The sequence below is a fragment of the Ursus arctos genome, unplaced genomic scaffold, assembly GCF_023065955.2.
Source record: "Ursus arctos isolate Adak ecotype North America unplaced genomic scaffold, UrsArc2.0 scaffold_32, whole genome shotgun sequence".
In the NCBI taxonomy this organism is placed as follows: domain Eukaryota; kingdom Metazoa; phylum Chordata; class Mammalia; order Carnivora; family Ursidae; genus Ursus; species Ursus arctos.
The window spans coordinates 14359817-14373927 of record NW_026623008.1 but is presented as its reverse complement, the minus strand read 5'-3'; the positions used below and the strand labels follow the sequence as shown (position 1 = coordinate 14373927).

The 14111-nt window shown below is 52.0% G+C and overlaps 1 protein-coding gene across 1 annotated transcript in view; it reads right to left on the bottom strand.

Annotated features, from left to right (window-relative positions):
- Positions 1 to 479: 479 nt before the first annotated feature.
- Positions 480 to 14111, bottom strand: part of VWA5B1 (von Willebrand factor A domain containing 5B1) — a 39304-nt gene continuing 25672 nt past the window's right edge. The window contains exons 14-21 of the mRNA XM_026517170.3: positions 11588 to 11789; positions 10796 to 11107; positions 8784 to 8921; positions 6264 to 6377; positions 3814 to 3888; positions 3135 to 3204; positions 2479 to 2596; positions 480 to 986 (exon numbers count right to left, since the gene is read on the bottom strand). Coding sequence (XP_026372955.2) covers positions 480 to 986; positions 2479 to 2596; positions 3135 to 3204; positions 3814 to 3888; positions 6264 to 6377; positions 8784 to 8921; positions 10796 to 11107; positions 11588 to 11789 — 1536 coding nt within the window. The remainder of the gene's footprint in view (positions 987 to 2478; positions 2597 to 3134; positions 3205 to 3813; positions 3889 to 6263; positions 6378 to 8783; positions 8922 to 10795; positions 11108 to 11587; positions 11790 to 14111) is intronic.

Genomic DNA, 14111 nt, shown 5'->3' with positions numbered 1-14111 from the left:
GCAGGCAGAGGGGGTCTCCCATGCCGAGATGCGAGCTCGCACGTCTGGTAACTGGCAGTCTTTGGGTTCGCTCATCCACCCTTTTATTTGAGGGGGGCTTTGCCCCTCAATGGATTGATTTTAAGCCACTCTTCCAGACCCTCTTCCAGAGAGAACTGGGGTTTAAACTGTATTTTCTTTCTCCCCACCCCACGGCTGCCTGGGTGTCCGGCCGAGAAGAACCTTTGGAGCTTCTCGAGATCTAGTCCAACTCCCTCACCTTATGAACTTATTTTACAGGTGGGGAAACTGAGGCCCAGAGGGGGGGTTAGGGCTGGCCTACAGCCACACAGCTAGGTGGTAGCAAAGTTGGGATTGAACTCAGGCCTCCTGACTGCCAGTCCAGGGCTCTTTCTAGCAACCAGTATATTGGCTCCAGCTGCAAAAGCTCCCCCGCCAGGCCCACACGGTCCCCTCCCCCTCCTCCCTTCCCACCCCTACTACACGTAATTCGGGTTATAGCAAAGCATGTTGAACTCCAGGTTCTCGTCCCAGTGCCGCAGCAGCACGAACAGCTGGCGGGCGGCCGCCTTGAGGGTGCCCCGTGTGCGGCCCTCGGGCACCTCCTGCTGCTCCAGCCACGAGCTGGCCTTGGCGGCCACCAACTCCCACTCGACAAAGTAGGAGGCCGAGCTGTGCTCCAGCCACGCCAGCGCCACCACCGTGGCCCACAGCTTCCCTGTGTGTTCTATCACCGCCCTGGGCTCCCAGCTTGGCTTGCCCTCTGCCAGGGGCTCCGGGGAGAAGCCGTCACAGGAGGGGTGCCGCGCAGAGGGGCTGGTGCACAGCTGGGGACTCGGGGCCTTAGACTCAGGCTGGCGGGCGGTGAGGGACACTCGGTGGCAGGTGAAGGGTGAGGTCCACTTGAGCTTCTCCATGGGGATGTGGATGGCCTCGCAGAAGGCTTGGTTGAGCAGGAAGGCTCCGGAGGCCAGCTGCAGAGACACCTGTGTGTGGGGGAGCCCCTCAGTGGGCCTCAAACTTTTTAGCCTGTGGAGCCCCAGGGCCATGCAAAAGCCTGGGTCCACACAGCCCGCCCATTCATAACCACCCCTGCCCCCAGCCTGCCCCTCCTGCCTGGGATATCTGCCGGATACCCTGGCCAACTGAGCGTCTCTGAGCTTACCCCACGGGCACTTCAGGCCGATCAGGCTCAAGCCAATATCTTCACCCCACACCTGCCTCTTGTCCTGCGCAAGTGGGTCCCGCTCAGCCATGGGGGCCATCCGTTGCCATTCCGCAGACTCTGGGCAGCTCACCTCCGTCTCCCTCCCTCCACACTGATCAGTTTCCAAGTCCCGACAGGTGTCCTTTCTACTCAGCTCTGCAACCCACCGGCTGCCTCCACTTTCCTCCCCTGCACCCATGCTCCTCCTCTTCCCTGCATTTGAGGGGTTTGGGTAAGGCATAGACCATGGCGCTCTTTGGAGGCCATCAGCTCAGTGACTTCAAGTTTCTCTTAGAATCTGCGATTTCCAGAGCTCTGGCTCATCCTTGACTCTCCCCCGCCCCCAACTCCAAATTCTCGGGCCCCTGAGCTCTCTCCTCTCTATACTGCCTGCCATGACCCCTGCACTCCTCAGGCAGTCAGGCTTCCTTCCTCCCTGACCTCAAACCTGGAGTCGGTGTCCCCCCAGCTGCCACCTCTCCCCCACCGAACCCGACCTCTGCTCTCACAGTGCCCAAGCATCAGGAGTGTCTGGTTCCCTGTCCGTGTCCCCACTAGACACTGAGTGCCGTGAGCTCAGGGACTATGTGCATCCAGTTCAAGGTTGTCTCCCAGGGTCTAGCACGGTGCCTGGCTCCTTAAACACTTCATGCAAGTACAGGGCTCTGCCGCCCAGGAGATCCGCAAGTTCAATGTGACGCTATGCCTTGGGCGTGTAGGGACTGGGGCTATGGAGTGCAGTTCACATCGTGGCCCCTTTCCCTGCACCCTCTGATCCCCAAGCCCCGCTGGGCCTCCCATGTGGTGGGGCCAGGCCCCCTTGCTCTTCAATATAGAGACTCCCCCCCCCACCGCCGCCGCCACCCGCCCGCTCCAGACCTGGGCTTCTCGCCCTGCCACAGCCTGCTGGGCTGTCTGCAGAGTCACTTGCTAAACATGGTGCGTGTCCCTGGGGTGTTAATTTTACTCACTTGTGAGCTATTTCGAGGCTTATTTTTATGTATTGGAAAATAAACACACATAGATGGTGGAGTAGAACGCAAAATTCCTGTGCATTTTTAAAGCAAAGAGAGCAGATTGCAAAGAATATTCGTGATGCTGACGCTGGCTTCTAGCAACACTCTTAGTGCCTGGCCCTTGCCCTGCTGGCTACTTGGGTGGGAAGGTCTCGGTCTTCTTCCCTTTGTGAAGGGGGCGGGGTGGGTAGGAGGCTCACGGGAAGGCCCCTTGGAGAGTGTTGGGGGCTAAGGTCTGGGGTCTAGGGCACTCACCAGCGGGATGTAGTCGAAACTCTGGCTCCCTGGGGTTGACTCTGGAACCTTGGTCAGTGGCTTGCTCAGGAAGCCCTTGGCTGCTCGAGTCAGCAGCCTGGACTTGCTCAGATTCAGCCTGTGTGGGCGGAACCGGGGAGAGTGGTCAGAGCTGCCCCCTGGCGTCCTTGGTCGTCCCATCCCCCAGCACCAGCTCAGCCGCCTCCGAAGGTCAGGGCCAGAAGGGATGTGACAAATGGCTTCCTCCAACTTCCTCATTTGACAGCTGGGGAAATTGAGGCCCAGGGAAGGGGGGGGGCTTGCGTTTCCCGAGTCACTCAGTGAGTTAGTCGCAGCCTAGACGAGGAACTTGTTAGTGTTCTTTCTGTGACCTTTTCCTGATAGCGTATCTCTCGTTCAGCCCATGGCCAGAGAATCTTCGGCTAGCCCTCCCAGGGGGTTTGCACCTGCTCGGAGACCACAGACGTGTGGGGGGGCTTCCACAGTGCAAAGATCGGAAGACAGTGTATCTGGGGGTAGCGGGCCTTCTCGATACCCTTCAGATGGTTCAGTTTTGTCTAAATGTCAGGCTGGGCCTGCTTTCCGCCTTCCGAGCCAGGGACGGCCCCGGGGAAGCAGGTGGTGGTACAGCCTACTCCGGTGGAAATCCCACGTACCTGGATCCAAAGAGAGAGTCTGAGGTCTTGAAGGAAGAAAGCGTATTGGCAGCCAGACTGCGCAGGGGACCTGGAGAGCCACAGAATGACAGTTGGGGCCTGACAAATGACGCTGTCCAACTGCTCACTGCCCAGCGGGGAATCAGAGACTCAGAGAGGAGCAGGGGCCTGCCTACATCGCTGGGGGTCCGAGCTAACCTTTAGACTGCAGGGCTGCTTTTGACCTGGGGGGTTGTGGGGTGAAGGATGAAATACGTATGTCCACATGTAAGAAGGCTGCTGGTGTCTTCTGGAAGATTACCCATGGGGGCAGTGATGGCTTCACATAAGCCTCCCATCCCTGAGTGGAGACATTGAGTTTCCTTCCCTGGCACATTGCTGGGGGCTTCTAAGCATAGTTAGGTGGTAGAAATGGTCCCTCAGCTGGGAACCGGGCAGTCTGATTCCAGGCCTGGCGTTGTCACTAACTTGCTGTGTGACCTTGGGCAAGTCACTTCACCTCTCTGAGTCTGTTTCCCCATCTTTAGATTAAGGATTACTCCTATTAATCTCACGTAGGGATGTTTTGAAGAATAAATGAACCACGAGGACTTTGTTGGGCTAAGACACTCTCCTAGCCCAAGGATCAATCCCTGCCACTACCTTGATTAAGGACAGAGTCCTCTGCCCGCTTACTCACCTTCAGAAGCAGCATACTTCTCGCGGCCTGGGGACGTGGTCTCACCGAAGGGCGCCGTGGGGCTTTCCTCCACATCTACAACAGACGAAGCCAGTGAGGCCTGAGCTCCCCTGGCCTCCCTTTCTCACCTCTCATCCCCCCCAGGAGAGTGAAGGTCCGAATTCACACTACCTGGGGCTGGGCTGGGAGAGCAAGGTCAGGGTTTCCACCCCTGCTTGTGTGGGCCTTTGTCTTCCAAAGGTAACACCGTTGATCCACCATAAGAATCAGATATGCCTGGATTCAAATCCCGACTCCCCCACTGCCTAGCCGTGTGACCCCGGGGAAAGTTGCTTCCTTTATAAGTTTAGACTGCAAAGTGGGGATCCGAGTATCTGTCTCACAGTGTTGTTGTAGGGATTAAGGGAGGTAATACCCAGCTAGTACTTAATGCCTGGCCCAAGGGAAGTGCTCAATAAAGCCCCGAGCTACAGACCCAGCAGGGAAATGGGAGCAGGTCAGGGGTCTGAGGGCGGCAGGGGGAGAGGTGGGCATCAGCTCACCAGGGCTGTGCCTCACTGAGGAGGGGCTCATGCCAACTCTCCAGGAGGCATCAGAACATGGCACTGACTTGTCAGAGGGCTCTGAGCCTCAGTTTCCCCATCTGTAAAATGGGGGATAATAACTGCACGTGGTCTCTTCAATATGCATCATCGGGGTGATTATTCTTATGATCGTTATTTGTCCAGCCCGGGATGGGCAATATACCACAAGGGAAGAGTACAAAATATGGAAAAGGCTTCATGCACAAATGTTATCAAAGCCTGTCTCCCCTCTGAGACCATTAGTGGCTCTGTGAGGGCCCAGAAGCTCTGTTTATCACCGGGAGCTTGGGAGCAGCTCCACAGCGAATTAGGGACTGGGTGCGGAGCGACTGAGGCAGCCGGGAGGCCAGCAGCACGGTCGTTAACCTTGTGGGCTCTGGAACCAGGCACTGCCTGGTTTCAAGTCTTGGCTCTACCACGTATCCACTGTGTGATACTGAGTAAGTCACTTGACGTCTCTGAGCCTTGCTTTCCTCACCAAGTTTGTCAAATATTTGGAGGAGTCATGGATGATGAGAACAGTGCCCAGCACAAAGGAAACTCGCAGTACGTGTTAGCTATTGTCATCCTTGGAGAGGGAAAGGGCTTGGGATAGAATAAGAGTTTAGAAGATACAGACACTTGGGTGTGAATCAGAGGTCAACTGAAAAGAAGGGATTGGGGTGCCTGGGTGGCCCGGTCAGTTAAGGGTCCAACTCTTGATTTCTGCTCAGGTCATGATCTTGGGGTCGTGGGATCGAGCCCTCTGTCAGGCTCCAGCTCAGTGGGGAGTCTGCTCAGGATTTTCTCTCTCCCTCTGCACCCCTCCACTCTCTCTCTCTCTCAAAATAAATAAGTAAATCTTAAAAAAAAAAAAGAAAGAAAAGAAGGGATTTGTGATTTTGATGGAAGCCATGGGCCACCAAGAACTGAGCTATGGAGAAATGAAAAGATGGACAAAAATTTCCTCTAGACGGGAAGCCCAGCTTGGCTCAGGGATTACAGCCCCCCCCCCCCCCCCCAGTTTGGGAGGCTCTGAGGGACCAAAGAGCTGGCGGAGCTTTTTAATTCTGGAGTTACATATTCTCCTACCCTTCACACACTGCTCCTTTCTTTACTCCATCCATGTCTGTAAGAACTTTCGAGTCCCTCAGGTAAAAATCTGTTATGATCTGGGTGTCTGGCCTAGTGGCAGGGTGGGGCTTCTGATGTCCTTCCCACACACTGAAGAAGGCAGGAGATCCTCACCGAACATGGGAGGGCATGAAGGAAGGGGTTAGGACTAGTGCAGCAGTCAGGCTGTCTTGGAAGGGACCATAAGACACGCACACATTCAGGACACAGAGGATTAAAACTATCCTGTGATTTAGTGCCAGGTCACAAAAGGGTCAAATCACAGATGCTTAAGGACCCAAGCTACAGGCACAATGAAATCAGGCAAAGGCAGAAAGGAAGCTTTGGGAATCCTGAAAGAAGCAGAAGGTGGGACCCAAACAGATGGAACTGCCTCTCTGCTCCTTGCTTTTCCCCTTGTTTATTAGTTTTCCTGGCATTCGGTGCCTGGGAGGACTCAAGGGATTGGAGTCAGGGAACAGCCCCTGGGCTCAGCAGACTTTGAAAGGGGAGAGGTAGAGGGATGGTGCGGGCACGCGGGCTCCCAGCAGCTCTCTCAGCAGTAGCTCTCTCAGCAAAGCTGTGTTAACAGCGGCACACTTGGGCCATGTTGAGCCTCCGAGAGCCCAGGAGGCCTGGCCTCGCCTGGCAAGGAGGCCCAGAGTGCAGACTCAGAGCCTGGCTTCCGTGGGGCCTTTTGGACACCAGGGTGCCTCTGGGGCCTAGGCTTCAGAACACGCCTGAAGCAGCTCTTACTTAGGTTCTGGAATTTGCCGTCTCCTGCTGCTGAGTCTTCCCCGAGCAGGGTCTGAGACCTTCCGAAGCCAGCAGCGGGGCCCCTCCACTGTCGGGTCAGGACCTGAGAGTTGATCATCCGCCATGCAGCACCTTCACGAGGACAAGGAGAAGGGGTCAGACGGGTACAACCATGTCAGTCCTTTGCCTCCCCACCAGGGCTGGCAGGAACGATTCTGCCTTCAGTCTGTCACTTGTCCAGAGGCAGAAAGACATTGTACAAGGTAAGACCATGAGCTTTGGAGCCAGAATGACCTGGGTTTGAACCTCAGCCCCGTCTCTCAGTAGCTGGATGGGGTGCTAGCCAATCTGTGCCTCAGTTTCCTCATCTGGAAAATGGGGATAATAACCTTGCTAAGTACGTGCTATTGCCGAGACAATGCTCAGGAAGCAGCAATATTTTCTAATTAGTTAAAAGGCTGGTTTTCTCAGGAACACCCCATTTCCCTTCTTTCCTAGTCTGTGGTCTCAGAGCCTGAGGTCTCCATTCCCCTCCCCCAGGGCAGGCCCCTGGAGTCCTAGGACCTCACCAATAGGGGATGGATAAAGAGAGATGAAGCTATAGCACCCTCAAGTGTGTTTTCGGGAGCCCCACTCTTGGAGAACACTAGTCTGTAAACTATTCCTTTAAAAAAATGATCTACAGGGGAGGTAAGTTTGGAAGAAGTTGCAAACTACAGTCCCTTCTCTGAGCTTTCTGATGTATATTAACATACTAAAGGCTCTGACAAGTTCTGCAATGAAAAAAACTGTTGAGCTTATTTAATCCAGGGGTTCCTAAATGTATTTCCTAAACTGAGACTTCCTAGTTTGTGCTGAATGGCCATGCTTAGGACATGCAACTAGGGTTCTGGTTTCCTGAACCACACTTTGGGAAGCACTGATCCAGGTCTTAGGGGGCTGTGGGACTTGGGTTAAACATGGGCCAGGTCCCTGAACCTTCCAGGCTGTGGGCTACAGACACTAGGAGGGACGAAATGCGTGGGGAGGGAGAGACATCCTGAATGTCATTCGGGGTGACAAAGCCCAGTGAATGAGGATGCCCAGTGGAGCAAGAGTCTGGGCCTCTGGCCAGAACCTGAAATGAGAGCAACCCAAAGAGGGAACAGGTCGTCAATGATTTTGGTACCACAGATAAAAAACAGCAGGGGAGGAGGGAGACGGGAACAAAGAGAGGCACATTTTGTTTTTAAACATTTTTTCACGAGGTCTGCTAAAAAAACAAAAAAGAAAGGAAAAAAAAAGAAATAAAAGGAGCTGCAGAGGATGGGAAAATGTAATTCAGGAAAGAAAAAGTACATATAGTTTATGTACCTGTGAAAAGTATCTCACCCAAAAACTAAAAAAAATTCCCCAAAGAGAGATTCTTCCCCTGCCTACAATCCTGGCAGCGTTTAGAAAGATAAGCAGGTGAAAAGGAGACCCCCGAACAACCTTTGTAGTCAGGCCACTTTGGCAAAACACATCCCAGTTTTAAATGGGCAGACCTTTTGATCTGCAATCTTACTCCTTTTTTTAAAAATTATTTTATTTTATTATTATTTTTTTATAATCTTACTTCTGAGAGTTAATTAACCCCAAGGAGATAACCAGACAGGGGTACAAAGATGTTTTTTGCACCATAATTTACAATAATCAAAAGGGGAATAAATTGAAGGTCTAGTAGCTGGGGGGCTGGTGGAAAAGGTTCTGATGAACCTTATGTGGTAGTGGAGAGAAGCCGGAGGGAGCACAAACTCTGCAGCCAGGCCATGGGATTCAAAGCCTGGCTCTGCCCCTCACTGCTGTGTGACCTTGGGCAGGTAACTTAACTCCCTCTGCCCCTGTCTTCCCATCTGTAAAATGGGGGTAATAATAGCATCTACCTGGCGGAGCCGTGTTGAGGATTACATCATTCGATGTAGATAAAGTGCTTGGGAGCACTGTCTAAATGATGATGAAAGTAGAAAACCCTGCAGCTATCAAAGTGGTGAGAGACATTCACCTCCATGGAAAGATCTTTTCCACACCCATGTTTTGTAGAACACAGCACATATTGGTATAATCCAATTCATGAAAAATTATCTTTTGATTTCTCTACATGCAGATATTCATAGAGAGAAGTCTGGAAGGATGGTCATACCAAGGAGGTAATTAGTTACTCACTTCTGGATGACTGTCAATTCCAGCCATTTTTATTTATTTTATGTCTCTCTCTATTCTGGAATTTTCTACAGAGAGCCACACACATTGTCCCAGTTGGAAAAATACAATAAAGTCCTATTAATTTGGTGGGAAAAAGGGAATGGGGTGGTTTCATTGCCTTCTGCAGAGCAGTGGGGTGGGGGCTCATGTACCCACCACCCTATGGTGACTGACCGAACCATTGGCTGGGGGCCTTTTTGCTTCTAGGCTATTCCTTGTACCCCTCTCTGCAGGTCCGTGCTCCATTGGGTCCCAGTTCCCCTCTGCCAGCCAAGGGGGGGCTGCTTGAACCTCAGAAGTGCCCGTCTGCCTTACCAGAGTTGGGGTACCCCACCACGGTGGGCAGGCACCTCCTCTCGCTCACGTCCACGGGCACAAAGACTGTATACTTGCTGATGACGTTGCAGGCCTTGCTGGTGTGCACAGCGTTCACCTGGTAACGGCGGCTGGACCCTGCGGATGGGGAAGCTGGGGGTCGGTGTGCGGACCCAGAAAGTCCTACCTGACACAGCCGTTCTGGAAGCTAAAAGAAAGGGCTAGACCAGTGGTCCCTGTCTTTGGGATTCCATAAGCCCTTAAAATCAAGGGGTCTGCCCACTTGCCAGTTAAGTTAAGCCCCTGCCCCCAAGATTATTAACCTTCATCATGATTTCATAAAATAAGGATATTTTAATGTAAAAGAGCTAAGACATCTAGGACAAAAAGATAGTTACACCCCTTAAATAACTTGAGTGTTATCTAAAAAAAAATCCTCTAGGGGCACCTGGTGGTTCAGTCAGTAGAGTGTGCCACCCTTGGTCTTGGGGTTGTGAGTTTGAGTCCCCCGTTGGGTGTAGAGGTTACTTAAAAATAAAATTAAACAAACAACAAAACCAAACCCCAATAACCCTCTATGTCACCTGTATTCTCTATTTTCATTTTGCAGCTATCCGATAAAAACTTTGCTGCAGGATTTTACAGGTCCCCTAGCTGGGTGGGGACCACTGGTCTGGCCCATTGGGACAGTCTTGCAGAGAACATTGAAAACCAGAGAGGGAGAGTGGAAAACACAGGGTCACACAGCAAGTTAGTAATGGCCCTGGGGTCAGATCATCCTGCGTTCTGATGATCTGACCCCTGGGATCAGAACTCAGGATGATCTGACCCCCAAACCCAAGTTCTTCCCACTGAACAAGTGAGCAGTCTCTGTGGCTCGGTGCCTCCAGAGGGCTATGTAAGCAACCAGGGAGGTGAGGGATGGACAGGTGCTTTGTAAACTGTACGGTGAGGTGCTCAGGAAAAAAAATGTATTATACGAAAGAACAAGTGATGTAAAATATAAGCAGTATATTATTGTATAAACAAAGCATGACTCTATCACAAGTAGTGTTCTCTAGATCTATACCGATCTCTTCTCCAAATGTGCACCATCGTGATCCCAGGAATCACTGTCTTAGGAAAGTTTGCCCCACCATCCCCGTTATAGGATTTCTTGGATCCCTGTATTTCTTAAGAGTACTCAGGACAAATGCACTCAATTAATTGTGTGTATAATTATTTGATTCATATCAGCTTCCCTGCTGGTCCGTGCCATAAGTAAGGATGGGAATTGTGGTGGTCACTGCACTGTTCAGCCTCGAGCCTGGCCCCGGGATGATCTAAAATCAATAAATGGCGTTGACGAATGAGTGAGTGAGTGAGTGGACCAACTAGGTCTAATGGGTTCTGTAAGAAGCTGTGGTCCCAGGGGAGCAGGTCTGGCGCGATAGGGCTGGCCCCATTGTTCTGTCTCTGGAGCCCTACAGGGGGCGCTGCAAGGAGAAGCCCTGGGAAGTGAGACGGAATGGGGGACTGTAAAAGAGGGGGAAAAGGAAAGAGAGGAGAGGACAGATCACCGGATCGCCGGACGGGGTGGGAGGGGTGCAGGAGCCCAAGGCTGGGGGGAGGCGTCTGGGGGCTGGGGGCTGATCAAGGAAAGGATGGAACCCTGGTGTGTGTGTGTGTGTGTGTGTGTGTGTGTGTGTGTGTGTGTGTGTGTGTGTGTGTGTCTCGGGAGTGGGGGGAGGTGGAGGGTGGGGCTGGGAGCTTAGGAGCAGAGGGGAGGCACCAGGAGGCAGCGGTGGGGGAGAAGAGGGGGAGCACTAGACAGTGGCAGGGCTGTGAGAAGAAGGAAGTTGCTGAAGCCTGGGGAGGGGAGCTGATCACCGGTGCGTGGGCCAGGAGCGGGGTGGGGCCTTCCGCCGGAGCCATGAGGAGGGGGCGGGGCCGGGGTGGGGAGGGGGCCTGGGGCGGGGCTGTGAGGAGGGGCTCCCGGAGGCGGTCAGGGGCGCGCGGGCGACGCAGCTCACCTGGTTCGATCTCGCCCTCGCGCTCCGCCAGCTGTTCGAAGTCGCGGATGATGGCGCGGGCCGCCAGGTGGTGGAAGGTCTCGCTCCACAGGTCGGCTTCGTGTGCTCCCGGCTCCGGCCCGGGGGGCCCCAGCTCAAAGGTCACTTCCCACTGCAAACGTTGGCTGTCGCGCAAGCCCTTGACCACGGCCTTGCCCAGCACCGGGCCTGGGGTAGGGGGCCTGCCCAGATTGATCCGCTCCTCGGACTCTGCTGGAGGCTCCCAGTCTGAGGATGTCTGGGTCTCGAAGGCAGAAGGGTGATGGGACGGCTCTGCAGGCAGAGGGACAACCAGGCGGTGCTCTGAGATGGGGCACAGAGGGTCAGCCCTTAGGGACGTCATTCCTCCCTAGGGCGCAGACATCGCCAAGAAAGTACAGTCTTCTTTCCCCCACCCTCCACCTCGAGGAACACAGACTCCTTCCCTAGGACAGTTGGATGGCAGGGACCTGTCCCCAAAATGGAGTATTCCAGGAATCCAGTTCCTGAGGTGGCCAGATAGGGTGGGGTGGGGACACTTGGGCAGCCACAGGGACTTCTGGAAGCCTCACTGCCAGCCCAAGGGCCAGGGTGATGGGGGGGGGGGTGGGATTGGTGAGGTTCTCTGGCAGGGATGGGCAACAGCCTATCCTTCCCCGCAAGGGCACAGACAAAGGCATTTGCCCTCAGTCCTATCATCTGAAGCTGGGCTAGGGCTACAGGCAAGAATTCCTCCCTGTCCCTGGTCAGGTTCTAAACCCTGTAGGCACTTACCCAGTTCCCCTGGGCTACGGCTGTCTGAGGCAGGCTTCAGGCTAGACCCAAGATCCGGCTCTTTCATGGGGCTCCAGGTTTGGGTCTCCTGGCCGGAGGGCAGGCTAGGCTGGCAGCCTTGGGGCAGCAGAGAGGGCCTGCGGGCTCCCGGGCCCCGGAGTCTGGGGCCCTGGCTCAGGTCCAGACCACTGTTCAGCAAGGGCTAGAGGAGTGTAAGAGGGAGGGGAGGAGACTGAGCTGGTGGTTGCCCCCTTCCCTCCACCCCTAGCCACAGCTTTCCCTGGGCACCCCAGGTCATTCTGCAGTACCAGAGGACACATAACCTACTTTCCACTACCCATGACAAACATCAACACAAATAGTCCAAAAGCATGGATAAAGTCCAAACTGTGGAAAACCATGGAAAATCGCATACCATGGATAATATTCTAAACCCACTCTTTTTTGCCATAAAGTTTAAAACTTTGTGTGTATGTTGGAAGGAGGCTAAAATTATCAGCCTTTTCCTTATGTCTTCTCATATGTCATGCTTAAAAGGTCTTTCCCACTCAAAAAAAAATTCTAGAATTTTTATGATTTATTTTTGTTTGCTTAAATCTTTGACTCACATGAAATTTATTTTGGTGTAAAGTAATAGGAACCAGCCTTTTTCTTGATTTTCTGAGTAGTACAGATCTCAACACCATTTATTAAATATGGTTCATTCATTGAGTTTCTAGGGTTTATCAGTTCCCTACCTTTATCCTATCAAAGCTCTCATGTACATGGGTTTTATTTCTGGACTTTCTCTTCTGTGTTGTGGATTTCATCTGTCTATTCTTTGCTGGTACAAAAAACACCAAAAGGCAAGGGATAAACTGGGAAATATATCTGCAACACACATGACAAAGATCATTTTCAAGAAAAAGCTCTTATAAATCACTGGGGTGGGGGGCAGAGGTAGCCTATGGGTTCAGGGCATCTATAGGCAATTCACAGAAAAGGTATCCAATAAACCCAAGAAAAAAATGCTCTGCCACATGAGCATTGCTCTAAATTAAAAGAAGTTATATGATTTTCCCCCCATCTTCCAGATTGGCAAATATTTAAACATTTGATGATACCCTTTGCGGCCAGTGGGGAGACAGGGTCTCTCTCGTGAACGTTGATGGGAATATGAACTTGACGCACACCTGTGGGAGGACACTTAAGCAGTGTGTTATCAACATTAAATGTGCACGAGCTCCTTTGACCCAACGATTCCATTTTTAGAAGTTCCGCGGACGTGCTCAAGGATGCGAATACCTATGTGCACGTACTGTAGATTTGTTGCAGTGTTGTTTGTAAAAGTGACTCTCTGGACACTCTCAAAGTGCACATCGATAGGGATTGACAAACACGTAGTGGTAGACCCATGCAATGGAACACTACACAACAAACACCGTAATGAGTCAAATTTCTTCATACTGCTGTGGGAAGATGTGCAAGGTCAAACATATTTTTAAACAAGTCAATTGTAGCCATTCTAAGTATTTTGATTGTGGAGCTAGTTACAGGACTATGCATTTGTCAAAACTCACAGAACTGTTCACCAAAAAGAGGAATTTTACTGAATATCAAAAAAAAAGAAAAAGAAAAAGAAAAAAGACATTAAAAGAGTAAATTGGAGATTTACTTTTAGATTTTGGAGATATCCAATAATAATTGGATATAATTGGAGATTTACAATGTGATTTTATTCAAAACATGTATGTTTGTTGCGTGTGTGTGTGTGTGTGTGTGTGTAGTATTTCTGGAAGGAAACACTGAAAATCAGTGGGTTTGGGCACAGGGGAGGGGTAATTTTATTTTTACTTTATACCTGCCTGAATTGTGTGAGGGTTTTTATTGAAAACTCGGAGTACGTATTACTTCTGTAATTAAAGAATATTAAATAATTAAAAATGAATTTTGTGCCTCTGGGAGCACATATGGTTGGTAGGGGGAGGGGATCGGGGGCGCAAATGCACTTGCAAGGCGAAACAGGAAGAGTGCCTCTCAGGTTTTTAGGTCAACAGTTAACCATTGAGGCTTTCTCATCTCTATCAAATATTTACTGGGAAGAGGATTGTGCCTCTTCATTAGATGGGGGCTCCTTAGGTCAGGGGCTGGGGGTCCTCCTTCCTGTCTCCTCTGGACCTGTGGTCCTAGAGATGGTACAAGGGTGTGGAAGAAGAAAGGGACTGGTCACTGGTAGGACAGCCTTGGTAGGAGCTGGTATCCAGCCAGGGCTGCTGGGTCCCAAGGGGTCCTTAATCCCCATCTCCCATCAGAGGCTGGGATTGCCCTCACCCCTGCCCCACCATCACCACCACACTGAGAAACAGACGCTGCTACAGTTTCTATGGCAACGGATTAGTCTAAGATTCAACCCTTCACCCAGCCAGAGGCTGCAGGGAAGGCGAATGTGCGTGTGTGTGTGCGCGCACGCGCATGTGTGTGTATTTGTACAAGTGTGTTGGGGAGAATCAGACCGGAGAAGAAGCCAAGCAGGTGATCAGGGAGA